We start from the raw sequence: 25165 nt of genomic DNA, 5'->3' as shown, positions 1-25165 counted from the left end.
CATTGTTCAGCAGGCCAACTTTATCAAGTTCATGTAATAGTCAGCGAGATAACATTGAGGTACAATGCGCCCCCCCCCCCCCCAAAAAAAATCACAGACCCGTCAAAGAAAAATGGCCAGATGATAAGGTCATGGGTAACACCAGTCCGTAGCATAACATGAGGAGAGTGTTGGTTACGTTCTTCATAACAATGACAGCTCTTTTTTTCCCAGATCTAAAGATTTCAAGACCAGGAGCTATGATTTAAAGAGGATTCATCTGTCATCACAACCTTACTGCGAGTTGCTAATGTTGGAAAAGCTGTAAGTAGCTGTTCACACGAATCACATTGGGTATTACTATCATGACCACTTAATTCATTTATGCTGCAGGGTCAAAATAAGTGGTGACCTCCTTTCTTCATCCAAAGACATGGCACAAATGTTCTAGGAATGTTCCATCTTTGCTGACCGCTTCCTTGCTGATTTTGCTAGTGAACAAAGCAATGGTGCATTTAAGTGTTCAGTTACTTCACAATTGTTGTCAAATTTCTTGGTTCTTCCTCTGTGTTGTGCATCTCTCACAGACCAAGCTGAGAAGGGCCTTTCCAGTTTTTGAAAATTAGCCTCTGTTGGGGCTTTCTTCTTGAAATGATTACAAAATGTTTCCCTTAATTACACGATATGTCTCACCTGTCTGTTACTTTTAATGCATCCATACACTAAGAAGATGGTATTCAATTGTAAATCTGCCTGTATCTGCCATTATAACACAAATGTATACACTAGTATCACCTTCACAGCAAAACAAAATACGATCACATGCCGTAGTATTTGCCAGAACAACAAGCAAAGCAAAACAATCACATGAGTTATATTTGTGGAATGACACCTGCATTGTTTTAGTTTGATGCATAACAATTATTGCCTGCATTATTGCAATCTGAGTGACTTCTACCAGAAGACAGTCGTACTACCGATATCTAGAATATATTTCCAGATCCACGTAACACACGAAACTACATGTTAAGTTATTTGAATACTTTCGGACCGTGACTTCTGGTCTACCTTGTACATCTGAACCAATACGAGGCATGTTCAGAAAATAAGTGTACTAGATTTTTACATTTCTTTTAGAAAAATGTGTATTTGAAAATAAGGTACAGGATATTGTTGACACACTAGCTGATTATTTTTCCATATAACCACCATCCTGTTCAATGGTGAGCCATGGCACAAGCTTCTTTATGCCCTCCTTAAAGAACTCTACCGCCAGCTCCTTTCCCCCTTCAGAACATCTTTCTGCACCTGCTCGCTGATTAAAAATTTAATTCCACTTGTGGGTGCCTTCAGGGAGGTGAAAAGATAATAATCTGAAGGCACCAAGCCAGGAGAACATGGGGCATGGTTCAAAACATTCCAACCAAATGAGTCCAAGAGTGCCCTGGTGTGTAAGGCTCTTTGAGGATGGGTGAAGTCTAATACCAAGCACATTACACTTGTCAGCATTCCCCTCCTTTTGAGTTTTTTTTAAGGGTCTCTCAATATTGTTGTGCATTGATGGTCTCCCCCTGAGGCAGAAATTCGACCAAAATGAAACCTTTCAGTCACAGAACACTGAGGCTATGATTTATTTTTTGTTCATAATTTTTGAGCAAACGGGGAATTGTTGTGACACAACTGACAATTGTCTTTTGTCTTAGGCATGTAATGAGCCACCCATATTTCATCTCCAGTCACAACAGAGCTCAGAAAATCCCCATCTTCCAATTCAACTCGTTCAAAAACTTCATGGGTGCTACTGACCAGATTTTTCTTGTGCTGCTCTGTCAGCTGTTTTGGGACCCATCTTGCACAGTTTCTGGTATACCACCATTTCTGTGAGTGTCTGGTATAAGAAAGTTCTGAAGAATTGTGGAAACATCACAGAAATTTCATCCATTGTCAATTGGCAGTCTTCACAAATAGTTTCCTCGATTTTTTGAACCAACTCGTCAGTAAGAATTGAAGGTCTTCCAATCCTCTGTGTATCGTGAACATTTTTTCTGCCTCTGCTAAACTCCCTACACCCCTTAAACACACATTCTGTTCACGACACATTTTCCATGAACCATTTTTATTCACAAAAAAATTTTTATAAGTGTTATTCTTTTCGCAAGTAGGGAGCAGATCACAGCAAATGGCTTGCATTTGGCAGGATTTCTTACTGACATCTTCCACACAGCTGGGCACTGCAACTTGTGTTTAAATACTACTGTGGTCCTGCAATGCTCGCTCTAATCTGCAGATCCCCTTCTACCACTCAGTGTTGCCAACCCTAAAAAAGTTCATTATGTCACAATACACTTACTTTCTGAACATGTCTCACACATGGTGCATTGACAGGTGTTGTGAGGAACTAATGGCTAACACTGGCAAGGACACCACATTTGTCAACTACATGAGCAACTATGTATGTAATGTGTGCAGTTCACTCTATGACATAACAGGTTTTTCTTTCTTTTTTCTATATAATGATAGCACTGAAGCCTTATGTGATTATCATACTGTTGCATTCAAAATATGACTTACGTAAAACTTACAAGACTATTTCCATTTCATTATTACAAGAAATTAGAGTAATTATTTTCTAGAAAATGTAACAGAATCTCATACTGGCCCAAAATTAAGGGAATCAATTCACCAGTTATTCAGAAATCTTGCCATTTCACGTTTAGTGACAGTCCATGACATTTGACATCCTCTTAGAATGCAGTATGTACACTTTTTCTTGACTGCTGCTGGAGGGAGTGCAAAAGGATGAAAATAAGTGACTTTTTCATTAGACTCAGCTTGGGATGGGGAGAGAAGTGGTGCATGGAGAACAGGTCCCACTTCCCTCAGCCACTGCATGCACTATACTTACATTTTATATCAAGCATCAATTGTGAATAAAACGTTCTCGGTTTTCCAGCTGCGTCAATTCGAATAAAATCCTCGAGTTTTCGATGGCCATCTCTGCCATCGACATCAGGAGTTCACAGACTGCCGGAGCTGCAACGGTTTCTCCCTTATAGAGGCATGATGACATCATCAGCAGCCAATCAGATTGACCCAATGTGGCACGCGCGTCTGAGTCGACTCGGGCAGCTACCGGAGCTATTGCCTCTGGCAGCACCGCTGACGTCAGGTGGCACCAGGGGCAGGTGCTGCGTTTGAAACTGCTGTTCCCGCGTCGCGCATCTGTTTTTGCTTTCTTTCGATGTCCAACGCTCGCCCCCATGCCCTGCTGAGTGTGTATCCCTGGTCTCTGTTGAAATTATTGTTGTTTAAATGAGTCTCGGCTGCTTACTTTATAACAGAGTCCCAATATGTAGACACATGAGCCAACACTTTTGTATTTTCGAACTGTATTTTATGTCCGTTTTTTTAGGCAATACTCCGCTATAGCCGACTTGTCAAGCTCCCTTTGTTTTATATGGTGCTTGTGCTCAAAGGGATGTCACCAGTGCTGCCACGGGCAATAGCTCCGATTGCTGCCCGAGTCGGCATACACGCGCGAGCGCCACATTGGGTCGATCTGATTGGCTGCTGATGATGTCATCATCCCTATATAAGTGAGAAACCGTAGCAGCCCCAGCAGTCCATGAACTCCTGACGACGATAGCGGAGACAGCCATCAAAAGCTCAAGGATTTTATTCGAATTGACGGGTTGGAAAACCAAGAACATTTTATTCATGTATGCTGTCGCGAAAGACTCCAAGGACACAAAGCATCAATTCTCACTGTGGGCAGTAAGCTTTTTTTTCATAGAAAATATTTGTATGATCCAGGAAGTGCTTTAACATTTATTTTACCACAGATACTCCACTCGCAGCACAGCTAAGAAACTTTGGATTCAACAATGCTACTTCTGCTGAACACAGTACTGTTTCACTGCTATAGTTGGCAATGAATAAACATGAAACGCAAGCAGTCAGGAATCTTGGGACTTCTATTGATTCAGGGTAGACAGCTCTCATTCCAAAACAGAGAGCACAGAGAACCCAACTCAAGAACCACATACAGAATGAGAATTTCACTCTGCAGCGGAGTGTGCACTGATATGAAACTTCCTGGCAGATTAAAACTGTGTGCCCAAGTTCGAGTCTCGGTCGGGCTCACAATTTTAATCTGCCAGGAAGTTTAAGAACCACATAGTTCGCAAGCTAGCAGCCACAAGTATTACATTGTTAACAATTGGTTGCACTGTAAAGATAATTTAAATATCATTATCTACTCACAACTGGAAATTCTACAGAAAGATACTTTCTTTGCAAAACTTAGCATTTTCAAGCTGTATTAAATCCACTGAAGTAAATAACAGACACTTGAGTTAAAATTGCGCTCATACGTTAAAGACTACATTACTAAAACATAAAAATACTGTTACAACAAGTAGAAAATTTTGTTGAATATATAAAGAGGGAAACATTACACATGGGAAAAATATATCTAAAAACAAAGATGATGTGACTTACCAAAAGAAAGCACTGGCAGGTCTATAGACACACACACAAACAAACATACACACAAAATTCAAGCTTTCGCAACCAACGGTTGCTTCGTCAGGAAAGAGGGAAGGAGAGGGAAAGACGAAAGGGTGTGGGTTTTAAGGGAGAGGGTAAGGAGTCATTCCAATCCCTGGAGCGGAAAGACTCACCTTAGGGAGAAAAAAGGACAGGTATACACTCGCGCACACACACACACACACACACACACACACACACACACACACACATATCCATCCACACATATACAGACACAAGCAGACATATTCAAAGGCAAAGAGTTTGGGCAGAGATGTTAGTCGAGGCGGAAGTGCAGAGGCAAAGATGTTGTTGAATGACAGGTGAGGTATCAGTGGCGGCAACTTGAAATTAGCGGAGATTGAGGCCTGGTGGATAACAGGAAGAGAGGATATATTGAAGGGCAAGTTCCCATCTCCGGAGTTCGGATAGGTTGGTGTTAGTGGGAAATATCCAGATAACCCGGACAGTGTAACACTGTGCCAAGAAGTGCTGGCCGTGCACCAAGGCGTGTTTAGCCACAGGGTGATCCTCATTACCAACAAACACTGTCTGCCTGTGTCCATTCATGCGAATGGACAGTTTGTTGCTGGTCATTCCCACACAGAATGCATCACAGTGTAGGCAGGTCAGTTGGTAAATCACGTGGGTGCTTTCACACGTGGCTCTGCCTTTGATCGTGTACACCCTCCGGGTTACAGGACTGGAGTAGGTGGTGGTGAGAGGGTGCATGGGACAGGTTTTACACCGGGGGCAGTTACAAGGGTAGGAGCCAGAGGGTAGGGAAGGTGGTTTGGGGATTTCATAGGGATGAACTAAGAGGTTACGAAGGTTAGGTGGATGGCGGAAAGACACTCTTGGTGGAGTGGGGAGGATTTCATGAAGGATGGATCTCATTTCGGGGCAGGATTTGAGGAAGTCGTATCCCTGCTGGAGAGCCACATTCAGAGTCTGATCCAGTCCCAGAAAGTATCCTGCCACAAGTGGGGCACTTTTGTGGTTCTTCTGTGGGAGGTTGTGGGTTTGAGGGGATGAGGAAGTGGCTCTAAAATTTGCTTCTGTACCAGGTCGGGAGGGTAGTTGCGGGATGCGAAAGGTGTTATCAGGTTGTTGGTGTAATGGTTCAGGGATTCCGGACTGGAGCAGATTCGTTTGCCACGAAGACCTAGGCTGCAGGGAAGGGACTGTTTGATGTGGAATGGGTGGCAGCTGTCATAATGGAGGTACTGTTGCTTGTTGGTGGGTTTGACGTGGACTGACGTGTGAAGCTGGCCATTGGACAGATGGAGGTCAACGTCAAGGAAAGTGGCATGGGGTTTGGAGTAGGACCAGGTGAATCTGATGGAACCAAAGGAGTTGAGGTTGGAGAGGAAATTCTGGAGCTGTTGTTCTCCGTGAGTCCAGATCATGAAGATGTCATTAATAAATCTGTACCAAACTCTGGGTTGACAGGCCTGGGTAACCAAGAAGGCTTCCTCTAAGCGACCCATGAATAGGTTGGCGTACGAGGGAGCCATCCTGGCACCCATGGCTGTTCCCTTTAATTGTTGGTAAGTCTGGCCTTCAAAAGTGAAGAAGTTGTGGGTCAGGATGAAGCTGGCTAAGGTAATGAGGAAAGAGGTTATCTGTTACCCCCGGAAACCATTCTTGTAACCATTGATGCCACTTCCTTATACACAAATATTCCGCACGTCCAGGGCCTCGCTGCGATGGAGCACTTCCTTTCACGCCGATCACATGCCACCCTACCTAAAACCTCTTTCCTCATTACCTTAGCCAGCTTCATCCTGACAAACAACTTCTTCACTTTTGAAGGCCAGACATACCAACAATTAAAGGGAACAGCCATGGGTGCCAGGATGGCTCCCTCGTACGCCAACCTATTCATGGGTCGCTTAGAGGAAGCCTTGTTGGTTACCCAGGCCTGCCAACCCAAAGTTTGGTACAGATTTATTAATGACATCTTCATGATCTGGACTCACAGTGAAGAAGAACTCCAGAATTTCCTCTCCAACCTCAACTCCTTTGGTTCCATCAGATTCACCTGGTCCTACTCCAAATCCCATGCCACTTTCCTTGACGTTGACCTCCATCTGTCCAATGGCCAGCTTCACATGTCCGTCCACATCAAACCCACCAACAAGCAACAGTACCTCCATTATGACAGCTGCCACCCATTTCACATCAAACGGTCCCTTCCCTACAGCCTAGGTTTTCGTGACAAACAAATCTGCTCCAGTCCGGAATCCCTGAACCATTACACCAACAACCTGATAACAGCTTTCTTTTGTGGGAGGTTCTGGGTTTGTGAGTGGATGAGGAAGTGGCTCTGGTTATTTGCTTCTGTACCAAGTCGGGAGGGTAGTTGCGGGATGCGAAAGCTGTTATCAGGTTGTTGGTGTAATGGCTCAGGGATTCCGAACTGGAGCAGATTCGTTTGCCACGAAGACCTAGGCTGTAGGGAAGGGACTGTTTGATGTGGAATGGGTGGCAGCTGTCATAATGGAGGTACTGTTGCTTGTTGGTGGGTTTGATGTGGATGGTCGTGTGAAGCTGGCCATTGGACAGGTGGAGGTCAACGTCAAGGAAAGTGGCATATATATATACACACACAAAGATGATGTGACTTACCAAATGAAAGTGCTGGCAGGTCGACAGACACACAAACATACACACAAAATTCAAGCTTTTGCAACAAACTGTTGCCTCATCAGGAAAGAGGGAAGGAGAGGGAAAGACGAAAGGATGTGGGTTTTAAGGGAGAGGGTAAGGAGTCATTCCAATCCCAGGAGCGGAAAGACTTACCTTAGGGGGAAAAAAAAAAAGGACGGGTATACACTCGCACACACACACACACACATCCATATATATATATATATATATATAAAAGCGCTGGCAGGTCGATAGACACACAAACATACACACAAAATTCAAGCTTTCGCAACAAACGGTTGCTTCATCAGGAAAAAGGGAAGGAGAGGGAAAGACGAAAGGATGTGGGTTTTGAGGGAGAGGGTAAGGAGTCATTCCAGTTCCGGGAGCGGAAAGACTTACCTTAGGGGGAAAAAAGGACAGGTATACACTCGCGCGCGCGCACACACACACATATCCATCCGCACATAAACAGACACAAGCAGACATTTGCAAAGGCAACTCTCTGCCTTTACAAATGTCTGCTTGTGTGTGTGTGTGTGTGGGGGGGGGGGGGGGGGGGGGGGGGGAGTGTATACCTGTCCTTTTTTTCCCCTAAGGTAAGTCTTTCCGCTCCCGGGATTGGAATGACTCCTTACCCCCTCCCGTAAAACCCACATCCTTTCGTCTTTCCCTCTTTCCTGATGAAGCAACCGTTTGTTGCGAAAGCTTGAATTTTGTGTGTATGTTTGTGTGTCTATCGACCTGCCAGCGCTTTTGTTTGGTAAGTCTCATCATCTTTGTTTTTAGATATATTTTTCCACTTTTTTATATACTGCTACTAGTTTCTATCGATGACTCATTCTCCTTGAAATGGCTCATTCCTTCTACAAAATTTATTTTTAAGACCTTATAACATACTGCTTGAGAATGAGCCACTGTTCAAAACTGGTTGCGGTAAATAAAATATAATAAAGCGCCTCTTGTGGATCATTATTAAATTAGTATCCATTTCAGAAAACTGTGTACTTTTTTGAGTCAGGATTAACTGAATTAATTATTCAATATTAATAACTCATACATTTTTTAAAATGAGACCAGGACAAAAAAACAAACATGTAATCACTGAGAGGTCAAAAGTTAATTTTTATACAAGGAAAACTACTGTAAGAGTGATAATTACTGTTGTTCACATTTTCTCGCTGCAGACGCAAGAATAAGGTATTATGATAGTATTTGATTTACTTTATTTACTTCAGATCTACTTGCTTCTGCTCTTTCCTTAATAGTGTAACAGTACTATTTCAAAGAGGAAGTTTATGAGGACAAGCTTACTGCCAGTTTCAAAGCCCAAGTCAGATGGCAGCAAAGGATGTACTTCCTCCCAAACAGGAAACCACAAAAGAAAAGATTACTTGGTTGACAAATTTAAGCTACAGGCTGTGTTTTCCTACAGTTGTTAACCTGCACATGATTTAGATTAAACAGCAAATGCTATGTCTGACAACAATTAATTTATCTGTAATTGGTGTAGTAAAGGGACTCTCTCTGCTAAATCTAATACTTTTTTTTATTTTTATCTTAGTTGCACAGGTCTACTTTATGTAGCTTACAATTTAGCACACAATCTAAAATATACAAACAATTTGGCATTCTATAATTTTTGAATATCTTCAGTGCTCAAATACAGATATTCAAGAACATTCTTTGTGTCAGACACTTTTTAAATAGTATATGGCAAAACGCATATGCATATTGCATAATGAGAAAGAATGCACAATTGGTATATGATGCAAAATGTATAAAACAGTTGCTTTTTTCGCTACTGCTTAAAATAAAGGAGACAGAAAATTGAAATATTTCATGTAGTGACAAACAACAGCAGATTTCAACATCTACAATAGTTTTAAAAAAGAAAATGAGGACAGGTATCTAACTGGAGATATAGAACAGAACCCTATTTTCTTCCTTAAGCATTCAAACAGAGAGTGGGTAATGAAGTATGTGATTTAATGAAAAAGATAGTGCAACTGTAATAGCAAGCCACAAGGAGTTATATTTAAATTACCATGATGGGGAAACAACCATGGTTGCCATTTTCATTCAACACTGTTTATTAGAAACCAAGTGGTATCATAAGCTTACAGGGTGAGGTATAAGAAAAGACAATGGTAAAGGTTTTACACATGGCTGTTTTTATGGTCTTTGGACACAAGACTGTATGATGCAGCTCTTTATAATAGTCTACTTTGTCCAAATCATGTAACACCTGCGTTAACTACTGTACCCTACACTCTCTGAATCTGCTTAGTGTAGTCTAGTGTTGGTCTCCCTCTGTAATTTTTACCCTCCTCCATACTTACACCTACTACCAAACTAACTCTTCTCTGATGCCTCAATATGTGTCCTGTCAACCTGTCCCATATTTGAGTCAGTTTGTGCCATGAAGCTCCTCTCACCAATTTGACAGTCTCTTCATTAGTTGCTTGATCTACTTATCTAATCTCCAGCATGCTTCTACAACACCACACTTCAAAAGCGTCTATTCTCTTCTTGTCTGAACTGCATATAATCCATGTATCACTTTTGTACAATACTACACTCTATACAAATACCACCACAAAAGACTCCCTACGATTTAAATTTATATCTGAATTTTACAGATGTGTCTTTTTCAGAAGTGTTTCTTGCTTCTGGAAATCTGCACTTTACCTCCTATCCACTTGTGGTATCAGTTATTTTATTCTCCAATATCAAAATCCATGTACTAATTTTAGTGGCTCATTTCCTAATCTAATGTTCTCAGCATCTTCCAATTTAATTCACCTACATTCTATTACCCTGGTTTTACTTTTGTTGATCTTCAATCTTTTCAGGACACAATCCATTCTGTTCACCAGAGCTTCCAAGTCCTTTGCCATCTCTGTACGAATTACAATGTCATCAGCAAACTTCAAAGTTTTTACTGCTTCCTCCTGAACTTTAATTCTTTTTCCAAATTTCTTCTTGGTATCCTTTCTGCTTGGTACTGGGATTATTGAATTCTTCTTGGAGGATGAAAAGACTGCAGCTGTCTCCGATATTCTACATACCAGGTGCAGTATTGCATCCTGGTTAGTTCTTCCAAGGATCTTAATAATTCACAAGGAACGTCATCCATTCCAGGTTTCTTATTTCAACTTAGGTCTTTCAGGGCTTTGTAGAATTTTTCTCACAGTATTGCATCACCTCTCTCATCTGCACACAAATCCCTTTTCATAACACTGTCATCAAGTTATTTATTAGGTTGGTGCAAAAGTTCGTAGCATTTTTGTTTTGTATGTTGATATTCCAGTTGCTGTAGGTTTATTTATCATTTGTCAGTTTTCATTTGTACTTCTGTGTAGCTATTTGAGTTTACATACTGTCATTTGGTTATAGTGAGTGAAGCTGTTGATGTTAGAAAATGGAGTACTAAGTGAAGAAATCTGAACAGTTCCAACATGTTGTTCTGTTTGAGTTCAATAGAAGAGCGACAGCACCAGAGTTAGTCAGAAACCTTTGCACTGTGTATGAGGATAATGCCACTGGGCAGAGCAAGGCAAGAAAATGGTTTTATCATTTTGAGGAGGACTGTTTTGACAATAGTGACTTTCCACATTCAGGAAAACCTTCATTGATGACAATCATTTAAATGCATTTATCCACAATGACCCATGTCAGAGAACTCGAGAACTGGGAAATGTAATCATTTCACCATTGTGCAACATTTGCTTGCAAAGGGAAATGTTAAAAAAATTGTGTGTATAGGTACCGTGTGTACTCAACCAAAACCACAAAAATCAGCAGGTGACCATATGTGTATCTCCACTTGCTCATCATCAACCATTCCTATCCTGTATCATTACTGGTGATGAGAAGTGGTGTCTTGTATGATAGCATAAGGAAAAGAAAGGTATGGCGGAGCCCATACAAAACCCTGCATGCATCTGCAAAAGATAATGTTATGCATCTGGTGGAACAGCAACAGTTTGGTGTACTACAAACTGCTTCCCTGAGGTGTAAACATCACTTCTGACATTTGTTGTCAAAGACTGAGATGTCTTGCAGATACAATCCAAGAACAATGACCATGATGACTCTGTGAGGTGATGCTGCTCCACGAAATGCCTGCACAAATTCTGCTAGATGGACAAAAAACACTCTGCAAGAGTTTGGTTGGGAAGTCATTTCAAATCACCTTATTCACTTGATCTCGCACCCTCAGATTTTGATCTTTTCTGCTCTCTGTCTAACAGCCTTCAAGGGATTTCCTTTCCAGATGAAAATGCACCACTCTCAATATGGCTCAATGAGTTCTTCACTTCAAAACCATGTGGTTTCTACAGTCATGGAATCTAAAAGCTATCCCAGAGTTGGAAGATTCTTGTAAATAGTGAAGGATAATATATTATTGATTACTAAAGTCTCTGTTATGTGTATATGTTGTGTTTATTAAACATTTGGAAAAACACTACAAACTTATGCACCAACCTAAATACATAATGGAAAATCTGAGATGGAATGGCAAGAATACAAAAAGGATTGCTACTCGCCACATAGTGGAGGCACTGAGTGGCAGACAGGCATGATGAAAAGGAATGCTAGGTATTAATCAGCTATTGGAGTAAGTTCTGTATCAGACACAGGCAAAACAAAACTGACAAGCATTCGCACAAGTAGCACTTGCATACACATGTACAGTGTCGTCTCTGAGTGCTAAGACCTCTCTCTATTCCTTGCACCATTAAGGCTTCCTTTGTTTGCTTGGTGCTGGCTTGTCACCTGAGTGGCAGTTCTGTGTGTGGCATCAGACTGCTAGTGGATACATATACTTTGTGAAGTGTGAGGCCTCATGGAAATACAAAGCTATAGATCACAGGGAACAGCATGTCTTAAGCTGGACAATTACCCAATAGAGATCGGCAATGGTCTGCTGTATGTGGTGATCGCTAGCTCACAGGTACACCGACAAGAATGAAAAACAACTGCAGTAGGATCTGGGAGTGCTGCGTCAACCCAGTCACTGTGTAACTGTGATCTGTTAGTCTTGATTGGCAAAACTGAAGGTTCAGGGTTGTCTTTTTTTATCTGCACATTATTTCAACAACATCCCTAGGGATCATTTCACATCAAGTGACCCATTTTGGAAGATCCTCTCAGCTAAACTGTCTTCAATTTCAATTAAGTTCACACAGATTGCACCGAAGGACTTACAGGAACTTTTACCACATTTCTGCTCAATCTGTAACTTATTGTAGGTAATGGAGCTGTTCTCATGAGTGCACCTTTCTTAGGAATTGGAAATGCATAAGAAATTTTCAAATTTGGGAAGTCATTGTTCCTAGGCTAATTTAGCTACAATCCTCCAACTTCTCAATCTATCACAACTTTTTGTGCAACTCACAGAAATAACGCACAGGAAAATCAGAAAGGAAAGCCCGTGGTGAAATCGTTATTTAAACTGCTTAAAAAGCTTGTTGCAGCAAATTTTCCCCATTTTTAGTGTTCTGTACTTCAGACGATAAAAACAGAACTCTTATGGGATAACTTTGTGGTCCATCTGTCCGTCCACCTACCTGCCTTAGTCCTGCTGAGATTTTCAGTGCCTATCAAGCCAAAGGGTATGTCACCGAAACCAGAGTGGTGGTTCACCAGCCGCTGCACACAGATTCTGAACTGGGCTGGTCCGAAAGGCTCCAGTTGATATCCTAATGCCCTCCTGGTGGACAGCATCTAACGTCTTGTCAGGAAGGCATTTAAAAATATTCAATGACTGCAAGACCTTTGTTCGTAGATCTTTCAGGTGTGGGAGCCAAGTTAATTTTGAGTCAAATGATAAACCCAAAAAGTGCACAGTGCCTTGAAAACGTAAAATATTGTTCCCGATTGTGAGCACAAGCTGATTAAAACTTCGACGAGCACAGTTAAAATTGACACATGTAGTCTTCCTAGGTGAGAACTGAAAACCAGTTGTCCTGCCCCAAGTTTCCAGCCTTCTGATTGTCAGCTGTAGCTGCCTCATCATTGTTATAAGATCAGAGGAAGAAAAGGAGATTGCCAAGTCATCCACAAACAAAGGGCATTTAACAGGGCTTCTGACTGTGGAGGAAATGCCACCGATAGAGATGGCAAACAACGTGACACTGAGGACACTGCCCTGAGGGACCCCATTCTCCTGAACATAGCAATCGACATGGCCTAGCCAACACAATATCGAAAAAGCAGGTCCTCAGAAACGATTGGATAAGAAGTGGCAGCCGTCCACGTAGTTCTCATTCATAAAGTTGGTGAAGGATGTTGTACCTCCCAGTATTGTCATATGCTTTTTGAGGTCAAAAAACACACAAACCAAATTGTTTCGGCATAAGGAGGGCTCCTGTATCGCCACCTCCCATACGATTAAGTTGTCAAGGGTGGAACAGCAGCACCTGAAACCGCACTGTGAATGGCACAGTTAACCTTGGGATTCGAGCAGCCAGACGAGGTGACGGTTGACCATGTGTTCAAGAGTCTTACCCATACAACTGGTAAGGGCTACACTCTGTAACTCTTAGGGATGCTACGGTCCCTGCCTGGTTTCCAGAATGGAATTAATATTGTCTCCTTCCAAAGTTGTAGGGTACTGTCCATCAAACCAGATCTGACTGAAACAAGAGAGGAGCTATCCTTTAGCTTCAGAGCACAGCTGATGAAGCATGGCATAACAGATCTCATCAGGTCCTGGAGCAGTGTGTCTGGCTGCAGACAAAGGTGGTTCCAGTTTCCACATGGAGAACGGAAGTTTGTATACTTCCTCATTAAGCAAGAAGAAACTGAGCTTTCTCATCTCTTCAGTCCTACAGGACACCCAAAAAGCAGAAGCTTGTCCGGATGATGTAGTAATAGTAAAGAAGTGCTCAACTAAAACCTGAGCCATGTCTTCTGGTGTGTCAACCAAGACCCCATTATCTGACAAGGCCGCAGAAGGACATGTACTACCCTTGCCTGAAATCCATCTTATTGATTCCCAAATTTGTGCAGTGGAAGTGGAGCATTAATGGAAGTCATGAATTCCCTCCAGGATGCCCTCTTCTGTTCTTTTATCACTCGCCGCACCTATGCTCTCGCAGATCTGAATGCATCAAGATTCCAGTGTTTGAGGTCCTGCAGAGCTGTTCATCTGGCCCCGATTGCCAACCAACAGTCGTCATTAGCCCAAGGTACAGGCCGCCGTCGTCCGACTAGACCAGGGTATGGACTCTGCAGCAGCCTGTTGGATCTCATAAGTGATACGGGCCAACATCTCCTGTGCACATCCTTTCGTTCAAAAATAGCCTGTCGACTGTACTGCAACCAATTTGCCCTTTGTATCATTCATCTGCATGGTCTCCCGTCAGCCAGTGTCCTAGTCGGCAGACGGATCCTGGGAAGTGGTCATTATAAAGTAAATCTGGAGCCACTTTTCACTGAACTGAGTCTGCAATGGGTGGAGAACAAAAACAAAAGTCAATGGCTGAAAAAGACCCTGTATCTGTGGAGAAGTGTGTTGTCTGATCTGTGTTCGGAAGGCATATATTCCAGAATGGACAGTCACTCAATTATCCGACCCCTGGAACAATCGGTAGGCGAGTCCCACAGCACATTGTGTAAGTTAAAGTACCCCACAAGAAGGAAGGGCGCGGGAACACCCAGAAGAGTTCTGTCAGTGCGTCTGCATCCAAGGCATCATTAGGGATAAGGTACAAAGAACACACTGTGATATTAAGGCATGCGAGAACTTTCACAGCAATTGCTTGTGTGGTTGTGGTAAGAGGGACAGGAGAGGAGTGGCATCTGTCATCAATGAAAACAGCCACTCCATTTTTTGCCCTGTCTCGAGTAGTATTGTCCTTCCTGTATGCATGGTAACCATATAATGCAGGTGTGTCGGTGACTAAGACGCGTTTCTTGTAAGCAGATGCAGAACAGTTTCTCCTGGACAAGGAGCTGCAATTCTTCCAAATGTGAGCGATATCCATTCAAATACCACTGCAACACTAAAGTCCTTATGGAAGCCATTGTTCAGTGATGGTTGTTCTTTTCTTTCTCCCTTGGGGAGGGTGATTTACTGAGGTGGCCAGGGTGGAACCTTAGCCAGTTCCTGTCCCGGCTGGGAGTTCATATCCTCAAGAGCATAGTCGCCCTCAGAAAGGGAGAGATTCGCCGATCCAAAGGGTTAACTACCACTTTCTTCGACTTGGAACTGCTTTTCGAAGGACTTTCTTTACTGACGTGAGGAGCTGTGCCTGGGTTGAAGGGATGGCTTAGTTGGCTCCTGAGGTGGGAGTTGTGGTATGTGGCTTAGGTGGTAAGCCTATTGCTGACGGCTTCCAAATGACCTCAGTTTCAAGTGGAATGTTTGCCCCATATGTACATTGACAAGTGCATGTGCTCGTACTTGAATCTGTGGTCCGAGTTTGTGTGGAGGCATCACACTTAGTGATTGGCATCTTAAGGGCTGATACAAAAGAAGTAGCAAAAACTGGCAGTTGCATAGCTTTAAAAGCTTTTTTAGCTTCACCATGGTGTATGCATATCTTGACTTTCAACTCCTGAATTTTCCTTTCCTTGTGGTAATCCTCACACTTTCTGACCCACACTGGGTGATACATTTTGGAAGAAGGGTACAAGAATTGCCTGATTTGTGAGCTGAGCCTTCCACAACTGCCACATGTAGCCTTCCCATTACATCCCATAATGGCATAGCCAAATCTTTGACATTTGTAGCATCACACTGGGTTAGGAACAAACAGGCGAACCTTAAGACAAGTATAGCCTGCAATGATACGTTCAGGTAATTCTTGAGTACTAAAAATTAGAACAAGTGTCGCCAATTTTTCCAATTTGCCATTGGCTCTCCTCATATAGGTCTGTACTTCCATGACGCCCATATTTTTCCATTCTTCACATAACTCTGCGGTGTCCACCTCCATTATATTCGAGCAGGTAACCACTCCCTTATTACAGTTAAGGGTGTTATGCCGCTCAGCCTCACCTGGGTAGTCACCTAAGGCCTTACATCCCAGAAGCTTAGATATTTGGTTTGAATTAGCAGTTTCAACTAGAAGTGTTCCGTTACAAATTTGTTTGACACTTTTTTTGAGACCCAACAATATCTTCCAATGCCTTGTGAATATAGAAAAGGGAGACTTTCTCAAAGGTTCCCTCTGTTCGCTTGACTACAATGAAAGTGTAATGGCACACTAATGCCCTGTTACTATGATTCTGAGACTTCTTTTCGGAAAGACTGACCAAATGAGCTCTCTTTGAGGAATGGGTGAAGGTACTACCTGACGGGACACCCGACCCGTCAGTAGTAGTAGTTTAATGAGACCGTTCTATAAAGATCCCACAAGACACTAGGGAAACAACTGTTGACCCAGGCAGAGTCCTGCATGCCTGAGCAAGCCTTATACAACTGGAGGCGAGGGGTGGGGGTGGGGGGAGTGGCAGGTGCCCCAGAGGTTGCCCACTAGACATTCACCTCATCAGCACATAGAACACCTTGAGGTTGAGAGGTTTTTTAAAGAGGTGTGTACCTTCCTCGCAGTCCAGGCGGTGAAGCCAAGACCTCTGGTATCCAAAACACACAACATTCCACCAATGCGCCGCACTTTGGTCACTGAAGCGTGCCCAGTGCTTACAATGACAGAGGGTTGGCAGCACATACCCATCTGCAGCTCAGAAACACCAGGGTTGCCAAGCCCGTACTCAACAAACGAATGCTGAGCCCCTGAGGGGTGAATGGGTAAATCTGTTACAGACATTAATCTAAAGGGTATGGAGTCTAAGGGGTATGGAGGGGACATCTCCAGCTGCTGGATCTGTGAGAACAGTGGCTTCAATGGCAGTATTTCTTATCGTTTCAACCTCTTTTGGATAATTCAGGTTCCACAGCAGTATTCTAATTATAAATCAATAAGTCATAACTACAACATTCCTCTTGGCTCTTAATACAGAATGTGAGGAGGAAGAGGAAACCACATGTTTTCAGAGCGCAGCATTTTCTTTCTGGCAGTCAGATTTAACAAAAAATTTGTACATTGTGTTTTATAAAACTATGGAGCCTAGTCCATCCGAATGTTTATTAGAGCATTGTGTAAAAATCTGGTGTAAATCACTAAAGAACTTATCAAGATTTTTGGTAATAACTTTAAACCATGCCTTGTCTTTATACAGTACTACAGATATCATTATATAATGTAGCTTATTAGTTATTTCCAAAACTATTGGATACTGTATGAATGTTTTATGTGATCTTTACGTAAAATGATACACGTGTAAGCACACTGCTTCAAGATGATTGCATATCTTAACCTAAACATTAACAACTGCATCGATTAAGCAGTTATTCACATCTGAAGAAAATTATTTTAGGCTTTACAAACTTTGCACGTAGTTAAACGGAATAAAAAATAATTAACATTTTCAAAGCTGCAAGGATTTAATTGATATTGCACCGCCATATCACAAGTTCATTGTTGACATAATTACAACAAATTTCAAGTCCCAACAACTCCAGTCAGCAATGCTGAATTCATTGTTTCATGTACTTCATTACAATATTCAACATAAAACACCTGATGTCTCTACGGGAATTGTACAGCTGGTGCATCATTATTGTCTGCCACTGGTGTAACATTACTGTTGACCACTGTGACACCACTACCCAGAAGAAGGCTGTTATAAGGAATGCTCTCTGATGAATCCATGTCAGTAGCCAGGGACAGTCTGAGTCAATTATGATGCAGTTGGTGGAGTATGCGGTAAGTGTGCTATCACTTCCACTAAAGTGTTTATACTTTGGACTCTATTTGTGATAGGCAGAACTTTGATACAGTCTAGACAGGATTTTCTTACGGAATAGGGAGTTAAGATAGCTTAGACTGTTTCTGAGGCACATCCTGTACGTATCCCTAGTTGCACACGAATCGCAGTGAGCCCCCATTGGCTGTGTGTGTAGATTATTTTTTTACAAAAGTGGCCAGAATTCGAGACCTGTAACATGCACAAGTCCGACTTTGAATGTTTTTGTAATTAGGTAAGAGAGTAGCTTTATCAACCACGAAGGAAACACAACAATTACTAATGCAAATCGCACAGGGTAACCACAAGCTGATGGCAATGCAAGCATTAGTGAGTGTAACAGGCGTGTCTTCTGTGGCACCCATGTTCATGGCTTTTCCACCATTTAATGAACAAACTGAAGAGTGACACACACAATGCCGAAGACTGCAGTTATATTTTATGGCCTTCCAACCTTACACCACTGAAAGACAAATGGCAATACTCTTGTCAGGAAATTGTGGAACTGTATAATCTAATACTCAAACTAGAACTGTTCATGAATCCGGCAGAACTTGACCTGCCTGAAGTCTTTTCTTTATTGAAAGAATGTTTTACAATGCAGAAACATGTTGTTACAACAGAGTTAGAATTTTGGCAGCATGAAAAGGGATACAACCAATCTTATGCAGATTGAGCTTCTGACTTACAATGATTAAGTAGAATTGCAACATTAAATCTCTGTGTGGGCAGTACTACACAGACACAATAATCAGGGACATTAATGTGTCTCTTGCCCCTAACTCTGAAGTGAGGAACCATACATTGGAGAAATCAGATCACTCTCAGATGGAAACAATGTGAATGGCTCAAGCCTATGAAACTGCTCACAAAAGCCCAGAGTTTGTTTATGATGGATGAAGATGCCATGGCCATTGTGCAGGACACCACTTCTCCAGCCCAGATGACCCCATAAACAACTACACCCACAGCAATGGGTCATACTAGCAGCATCATCATCATCGTCATCATCTTGTCCAACTGTAAATACTGCTTGTTACCACACACACAGTGTGTCCCTCTATTGGCACACAACATGGCACAGCTGCAGCAAAAATGGACACTTGCAAGAAGTATGTTGTAGCAGTTATGATGCAAATACACTCTGTGGAAGTGAACCCAATTAGTGACAAATCTACCTACGTGCAGACTTCTAATAATGCAACTCAGCAAACGACTTAAATAAAACATATGCAAACACTTGGTGAAGTTGCTCTTTGACACCAGTGCTTCTGTGACCTTGCAAAGATAATACACTGAAGTTTAGGGCCAATGCCTTTGCAAGCAGTCAAGACAAATATTCAGGCCTACAGAGACATTACACACCCTTGTCAGACAAGTTTGCATTTTTACTCACAAACTTTTTGGATTTAAAGTTCACGAAACAGCATACACTATGCAATCAGGACCACCGTACACTGCCTTAAAGGCTAAAGTTAGTTTTGTTCAAATTTTTTCATCCACATTAGAGAATGCAACTAATTTCCAAGTTCACATCACTCATAAGGAGATGGATGCCCTGCACTTTTTTAAAGTTCATCCAGTGCCCCTGGCTCTAAAACACCCATAAAACATACAGGAACAGGCTCGCCAATGAATATTTGTTAATGCCTATTCCCCATGATCAATGGGCCACTCCACTAGTAACAGGACATAAACCCAATGGAACCTGAAGACTTTGTGGTGATTTTAATATAATGATGAACATACAAGCTGAATTGGAAACTACCGACCCACGACACAGTTTTTGCAATAATGTTAGGCCAAGGCACCTTATTCAGAAAAATTGACCTCTCGGAAGCATTTTATTAAAATTCCTTTGGATTCCATCACAAGCTTACCCAGGGATCAATACATCATATGGTCTCTCCTGTTGTAATCTGTTATCTTCCGAAACCTCCCCAGCTCCTGCAATACTCCAGTTTCAGGGATCAAGTACTACAAGATACTATACACTGTGCTGCATACCTTCATGATATCCTGTTTACAAGTGAAACTCCAGAGGACCATCTCCATAAACTTGAGTTCTTGCTCTAAAGGCTGGCAGCAAAAGGTCTAAAATACAACCAGCACAAGTATTACTTCATCACTTGGCTTCGACATATTTGGAGTTCAACCTTGCAGCCAATCACTTGAACAAATGGAAGATTATATATCATTTGCAACCCACAAGGGAATGACATCCGACAATTGCTCCTAATGACCTCTGTTGTGTTCTACAAACGTACAAAGCCACCCCGACTGAAGGCCGCACCGATCAAAGAGCAACTTCATAGCCACCTTCACCATACCCACTGTGACGTGATGCATCTACCACCACTGCACGTTACTGCGGCCTCGTCCTTCCAGGTGGGTGGCCCCAGTGAAGACCATTGATGTTCAGACACGATCCAATCTGGATCCATGAAATGATATCCTTCCACCAGTCCATGACATATACCGTGGCCCCTGCCCATGAACTTTGGTGGCGCCGCCAAATTCATCCTGGTCAGTAGCCACTCGTTTCTCCATGCTGGTGGACCCCTCTCGTCCCATGGCAGCGCCTACACTTTCCAACAAGCCTCACCGGGCCTCAGCCTTCTGCAGCAACATCTGTTGACACTGATCCACAGCCTTTCCCAGTGATGGTTACTCCAGACTGTACACCACGTGCATTTTCATCCCCACTGGCCACTACTAGGAATGGGGGCGGGAGGGGGGGAGGGCGGGCAGATGAAATGACCTGATGATGTTATGGGAAATGAATAGCTAGTGGAACTTTACTGCTGACCACTGCTGCACCATTATGCAGAGGGCAATAGTCATCAGGAGTGCCCTCTGAGGCTAGAATCCAGCATATAAGCTAGTCCAGGGAATGTCTGAACCAACTGTAGGCCTAATGCTATCTGTGGACTGCATGGTGAGTGTGCTACGGTGTTTAGGTTGTGGTCTCTGTTTGGCTTAAGCGGTAGTTTGATATGGTGCAATAGGCCTTTGCTTTGGAATATGGACTTATAACAGCTTGCAGTGCTTCCAAAGGGCATCCTTTAAATATCTCGTTATGAATGAATCAGGGCAACCTGCCATTAACAGTGTGCATAAGTCGACTTTTACAAAATCAGGCAACTTCTTCAGACATATTTTGTAAAGAAATGGACGACAGAAAAATTATTGGCCACAACATTAATCACATTTTGATACTTTCACAGAAAGGGCACCAAAACCAAAATATGTGTTTTAGAGATTTTCCAGTAGCATAGTTGATTATAAAATTTTTGGTGTCACTGTACATTTTGTATTTATGGGCTGATAATACTGTGATTACATTTGTAAGAACATTCATAAGTCACTAATTTACTGAGAGGCAGACAGACTACACACAACAAATTATGACATTTTGAGAGTGTGTTACACTCTATATCTTGTTAAAATATGAGGATATTTTGTCACAACCAAATTTTTAAATAATTTTGAAAAGAGAGTGCTCTGGGCATTGCTCAATTATTTTCATTTACATTGTGTCTTTGTTATGCACAAAAATCTGTGATATAATGAAAAGTTTTGAGATTCTAACTCTTATTGCCTCAGGAACAATGGCTTGTCAAACTTTAGGATCCTGCGCATTCCTCATTCTGAAGAGAGAGGGCTCTGTGATACCAGCTCTAGTACTAACACTGTGCCAGGAGAAGATGAAACAACTTTTAGGCATGTCAGGAGGCATGGACACTACAGCCTGAATCACCAACACTGACCCACTTACCATGCTAACATTGAGACACCTGAGCCAGGACTGTGCTACTCGTGTTGCGCATCTGTACAGGGCACATTCCTCTTCTCTTGTTCCTCACCTTCTAACAGTAGGCATCTTGTAGTGTGACTACTTTACCTACACCAAGTTACTAATGAAGCTAAGACTTCGCAGAAGTTCATGTAGGTCCCTTCACACATCCTGTATGTGATGTCGTCCGAAGAATGAGGTGCCAAGCAAGGTTGGTACCTCGTGATGAAACCCAAGTAAGCATAGTCACTGCCAGACACACCGACGAATGAGCCGAGTTGACATGCACACGACCAGAAGAATTTCCATACACCACTGCATCATCAGCATGCTTGATTTATCTGAACATAGTACTGCTCAGCCCAGTCAGCAATCATCACTGAAGGTGGCAGCTTTCTCTCTACAGAGCCAGCAGTGCGATAGTTGTATCAAACAGAACTCTGCACAAATGTTTATTGTCAATTTCACTCTGTGAGAAGAGACTAGTATCTTGTTCTGTATCAACTGATTCATTAATATTCAGCGATAGTAGGTACACACTGTACAATCGCAACAAAACTGAAGATGATATAGCTGAGACGCTATGTCTCATGACATAGAATGACCCCGGGCTGTCTTCATGAGGTTGTAGTGCAGATTAGGCTCCTTGCTGTTTGAACTCAAACTGTTCACAAATTGACTATGCTCTTTCAAGGAACTGTCCTGGCTGTCATCTTAAGCAATTTAGGGAAATCGTGAAACTTAACTGGAATGACCAGGTGAGGATTTGAGCTGCAACCTTCTCAGAGTCAAGTCCATTATCTAGCCAATGTGTCACCCACTTCTTTCTTTCACTCCCTCTTTTTAATTACTATTTATGAAAGGTTTAATTAAAAAACTGCTCTATGTCTTAATGCCGGATGAACCAAAATCAATTAACATTCATCAAACCCAGCAATGGAAACATGTTCCGGCAAGCTGTAACTGCAGATGTAACTTCTGTTGGCTTTGAATGATGCCTAGCATATTTCGTTGTCAATTATCAAATTACTTTTATACCATGGATAAAACAGTCTTCAGCAAAATCTGACATATCATAGACACGCTGTCAGAGATGACTGCTTTTGTTCAGTAATAAAACAAGCACAATATAAACTTTAATTCTGAAAGCTATGCCAGCAAATATACTACATTAAGTAACACTATCATCTATATGATAAGAAAGTGTATTAGAATAATGGTGTTAATACTTAAAATGGAAGGTCACTGCATCAAGTAAACCTGTGTCGCTTTATAAACATATGCAAAATATATTATAAAACCAAAATTGCGTTCTATTAACAATTATTCATAATAAAAGTCCTTACGGAATTTATCTTTTAACTATAAATGTTAAACATCACTCACAAATAGAGAGTGACCTGTTACGTGGATGACTGTGCAGCTGATTTCAATAAAACAGAGGTTCCACTTAGCATCCATCAAACAGATGACAGGCATTTTAGTTCTTCCAGCAACATACTTTCAGTAAATGAATTTCATTAATCCTGCCACCGAATACCAAGCAATGTGCAGAAAAAGGTGTAGTAACTATATGCAAATAAGAAAGACAGCAAACAGTAAGAGGCTTTCTATTTATGAACAATAAACTCTACAACTACATGAACATATAGGCAAGATATAAATAAGATGATAGCATATCTAATGAATGAAAAGAAGGTTGTGCATGCAGAACTAAATGTAACACACCAATTTATGAAGGATGATTTTCCTGCTGAATGATTTCCTATTAAAAGGACAATAATTTTTTTTCTTGGAGCTAATAATTTTAGACCAAACTGCTCTGCTATTTTAATTAATCCTGCAACAACAGAAATAAATAATTCTTTAACACACAATGTTTTCTCATGCACACACATCTCAATTACAGTAATATTTACTGCTGCTGTTAATAATCTATCAGCAGTGTAACAATGCTCTTCATGAATTAGTTAAAAGTGTGAAGGAAATGAGTCATTTACTAATAATGGATGCAAAGAAAATCACAGAAATAGGTGTTCCAAATGCACTAAACTTTCTACAGATAAATAAAATTATATAAATAAACAACAACTGTGTAGAATATCCAAACTAAATGTTTTTGAGCCATGCCTCGAATAGGATCAAAGTAACAATCAATTGTTTCAAATTGTTGACAGAGAGACAAAAAAAAGAATGAAAACTTTGCTAGCTTTTGGACCAATCTTTTAAAGACCGAGATGAAGAGGGACAAAGAGGTTGGAAGTAGGAAGAAGGAAGAGGGATTGGAGACGGGTAGCTAACATCTCAGAGAGGCAGCAGATGCTCGGGACAGGAATGTGGGATGGAGAGGCTGCATGTCCATGGGCCAAGAAACGACGACACATGGGCCCTGGAGCTCGTGAGTTCATGTAGTGTATGATAATGACAACAAGCAGGTATTGATTGGGTGGTGGTGATAGGACAGAGGAAAGGGAGACTGTCAGATCAAACGTGTGGTTGCAGTGGGTTACTAGAGATTAAAGGTAGGACGATTACAGAAATGGCAGATGTGTTGCAAGAATAGCTTCCATCGTTCCGTCGGCATAGTTTTCCTTCGAAATAGTTCATAAAAGCTGATGCTTGAGGTGACGCCGGGGAGAGGTGGTTTACAGACATATGGGTTGTGAAGCAAACAATGGCCTTGAGCATGTTGTGCTCAACAGTGTGCTCTGCCACTGGGTGGTCAACACTGCTCTCGTGCAGTTTGGCAGTGCCCATTCATTTTGGTGGGCAGCTAGTTACTGGTCCATGCTGACATCAAATGCTATGCAGAAATTGCAGAAGAGCTGGTATATGACATGGCTGAATTCACAGGTGGACAGGGCTCTTAACAGGATAAGCCTACGACAGTGCTACATTAGAGTAGGCACGTCTTCCGCCTGTGTCTTCCACAGGGATATTACACCTTTGCAAACAATGCGGAGTGGTATAGGGATGACCAGGATGTCATGTAAGCTGGGTACGCAGCAGAATACCACTTTAGCAAGGGTGGGAAGGATTGTGGGTAGGATGTTCGTAATTTCCAGGCATCATGATAGTCTTAAGCCCTGATGACAGCAGGAGGAAAGATTACGGCTAAATAGCTCGGAATGTTTTGAGGGTGGAAACAGAAATTGGCAATGCCTTTAAAAGGCATCATCCCAGCATTTGCAGGAGCAATTTAAAGGAAATAAGGGAAAATCTAAACCTGGATGGCTGGACACGGATTTGAGCTGTGTCCTCTCCAGAATGTGAATCCAGTGTGCTAACAACTATGGCAGGTAGAGGTGTGTGTGTGTGTGTGTGTGTGTGTGTGTGTGTGTGTGTGTGAGAGAGAGAGAGAGAGAG

The 25165-nt window shown here is 42.0% G+C and overlaps 1 protein-coding gene across 2 annotated transcripts in view; it reads right to left on the bottom strand.

Annotated features, from left to right (window-relative positions):
• The window catches only part of LOC124711124, a 71086-nt gene that overhangs the window by 42050 nt on the left and 3871 nt on the right, over positions 1-25165 (bottom strand). For both annotated transcript variants that reach the window (XM_047241010.1, XM_047241009.1), the window contains exon 2: positions 23528-23639. In XM_047241010.1, coding sequence (XP_047096966.1) covers positions 23528-23639 — 112 coding nt within the window. The remainder of the gene's footprint in view (positions 1-23527; positions 23640-25165) is intronic.

The sequence above is a fragment of the Schistocerca piceifrons genome, chromosome 8 (genome assembly GCF_021461385.2).
Source record: "Schistocerca piceifrons isolate TAMUIC-IGC-003096 chromosome 8, iqSchPice1.1, whole genome shotgun sequence".
NCBI classification, from domain to species: domain Eukaryota; kingdom Metazoa; phylum Arthropoda; class Insecta; order Orthoptera; family Acrididae; genus Schistocerca; species Schistocerca piceifrons.
The sequence above is the reverse complement of the archived record's forward strand: the minus strand, read 5'-3'. Positions and strand labels throughout refer to the sequence as shown.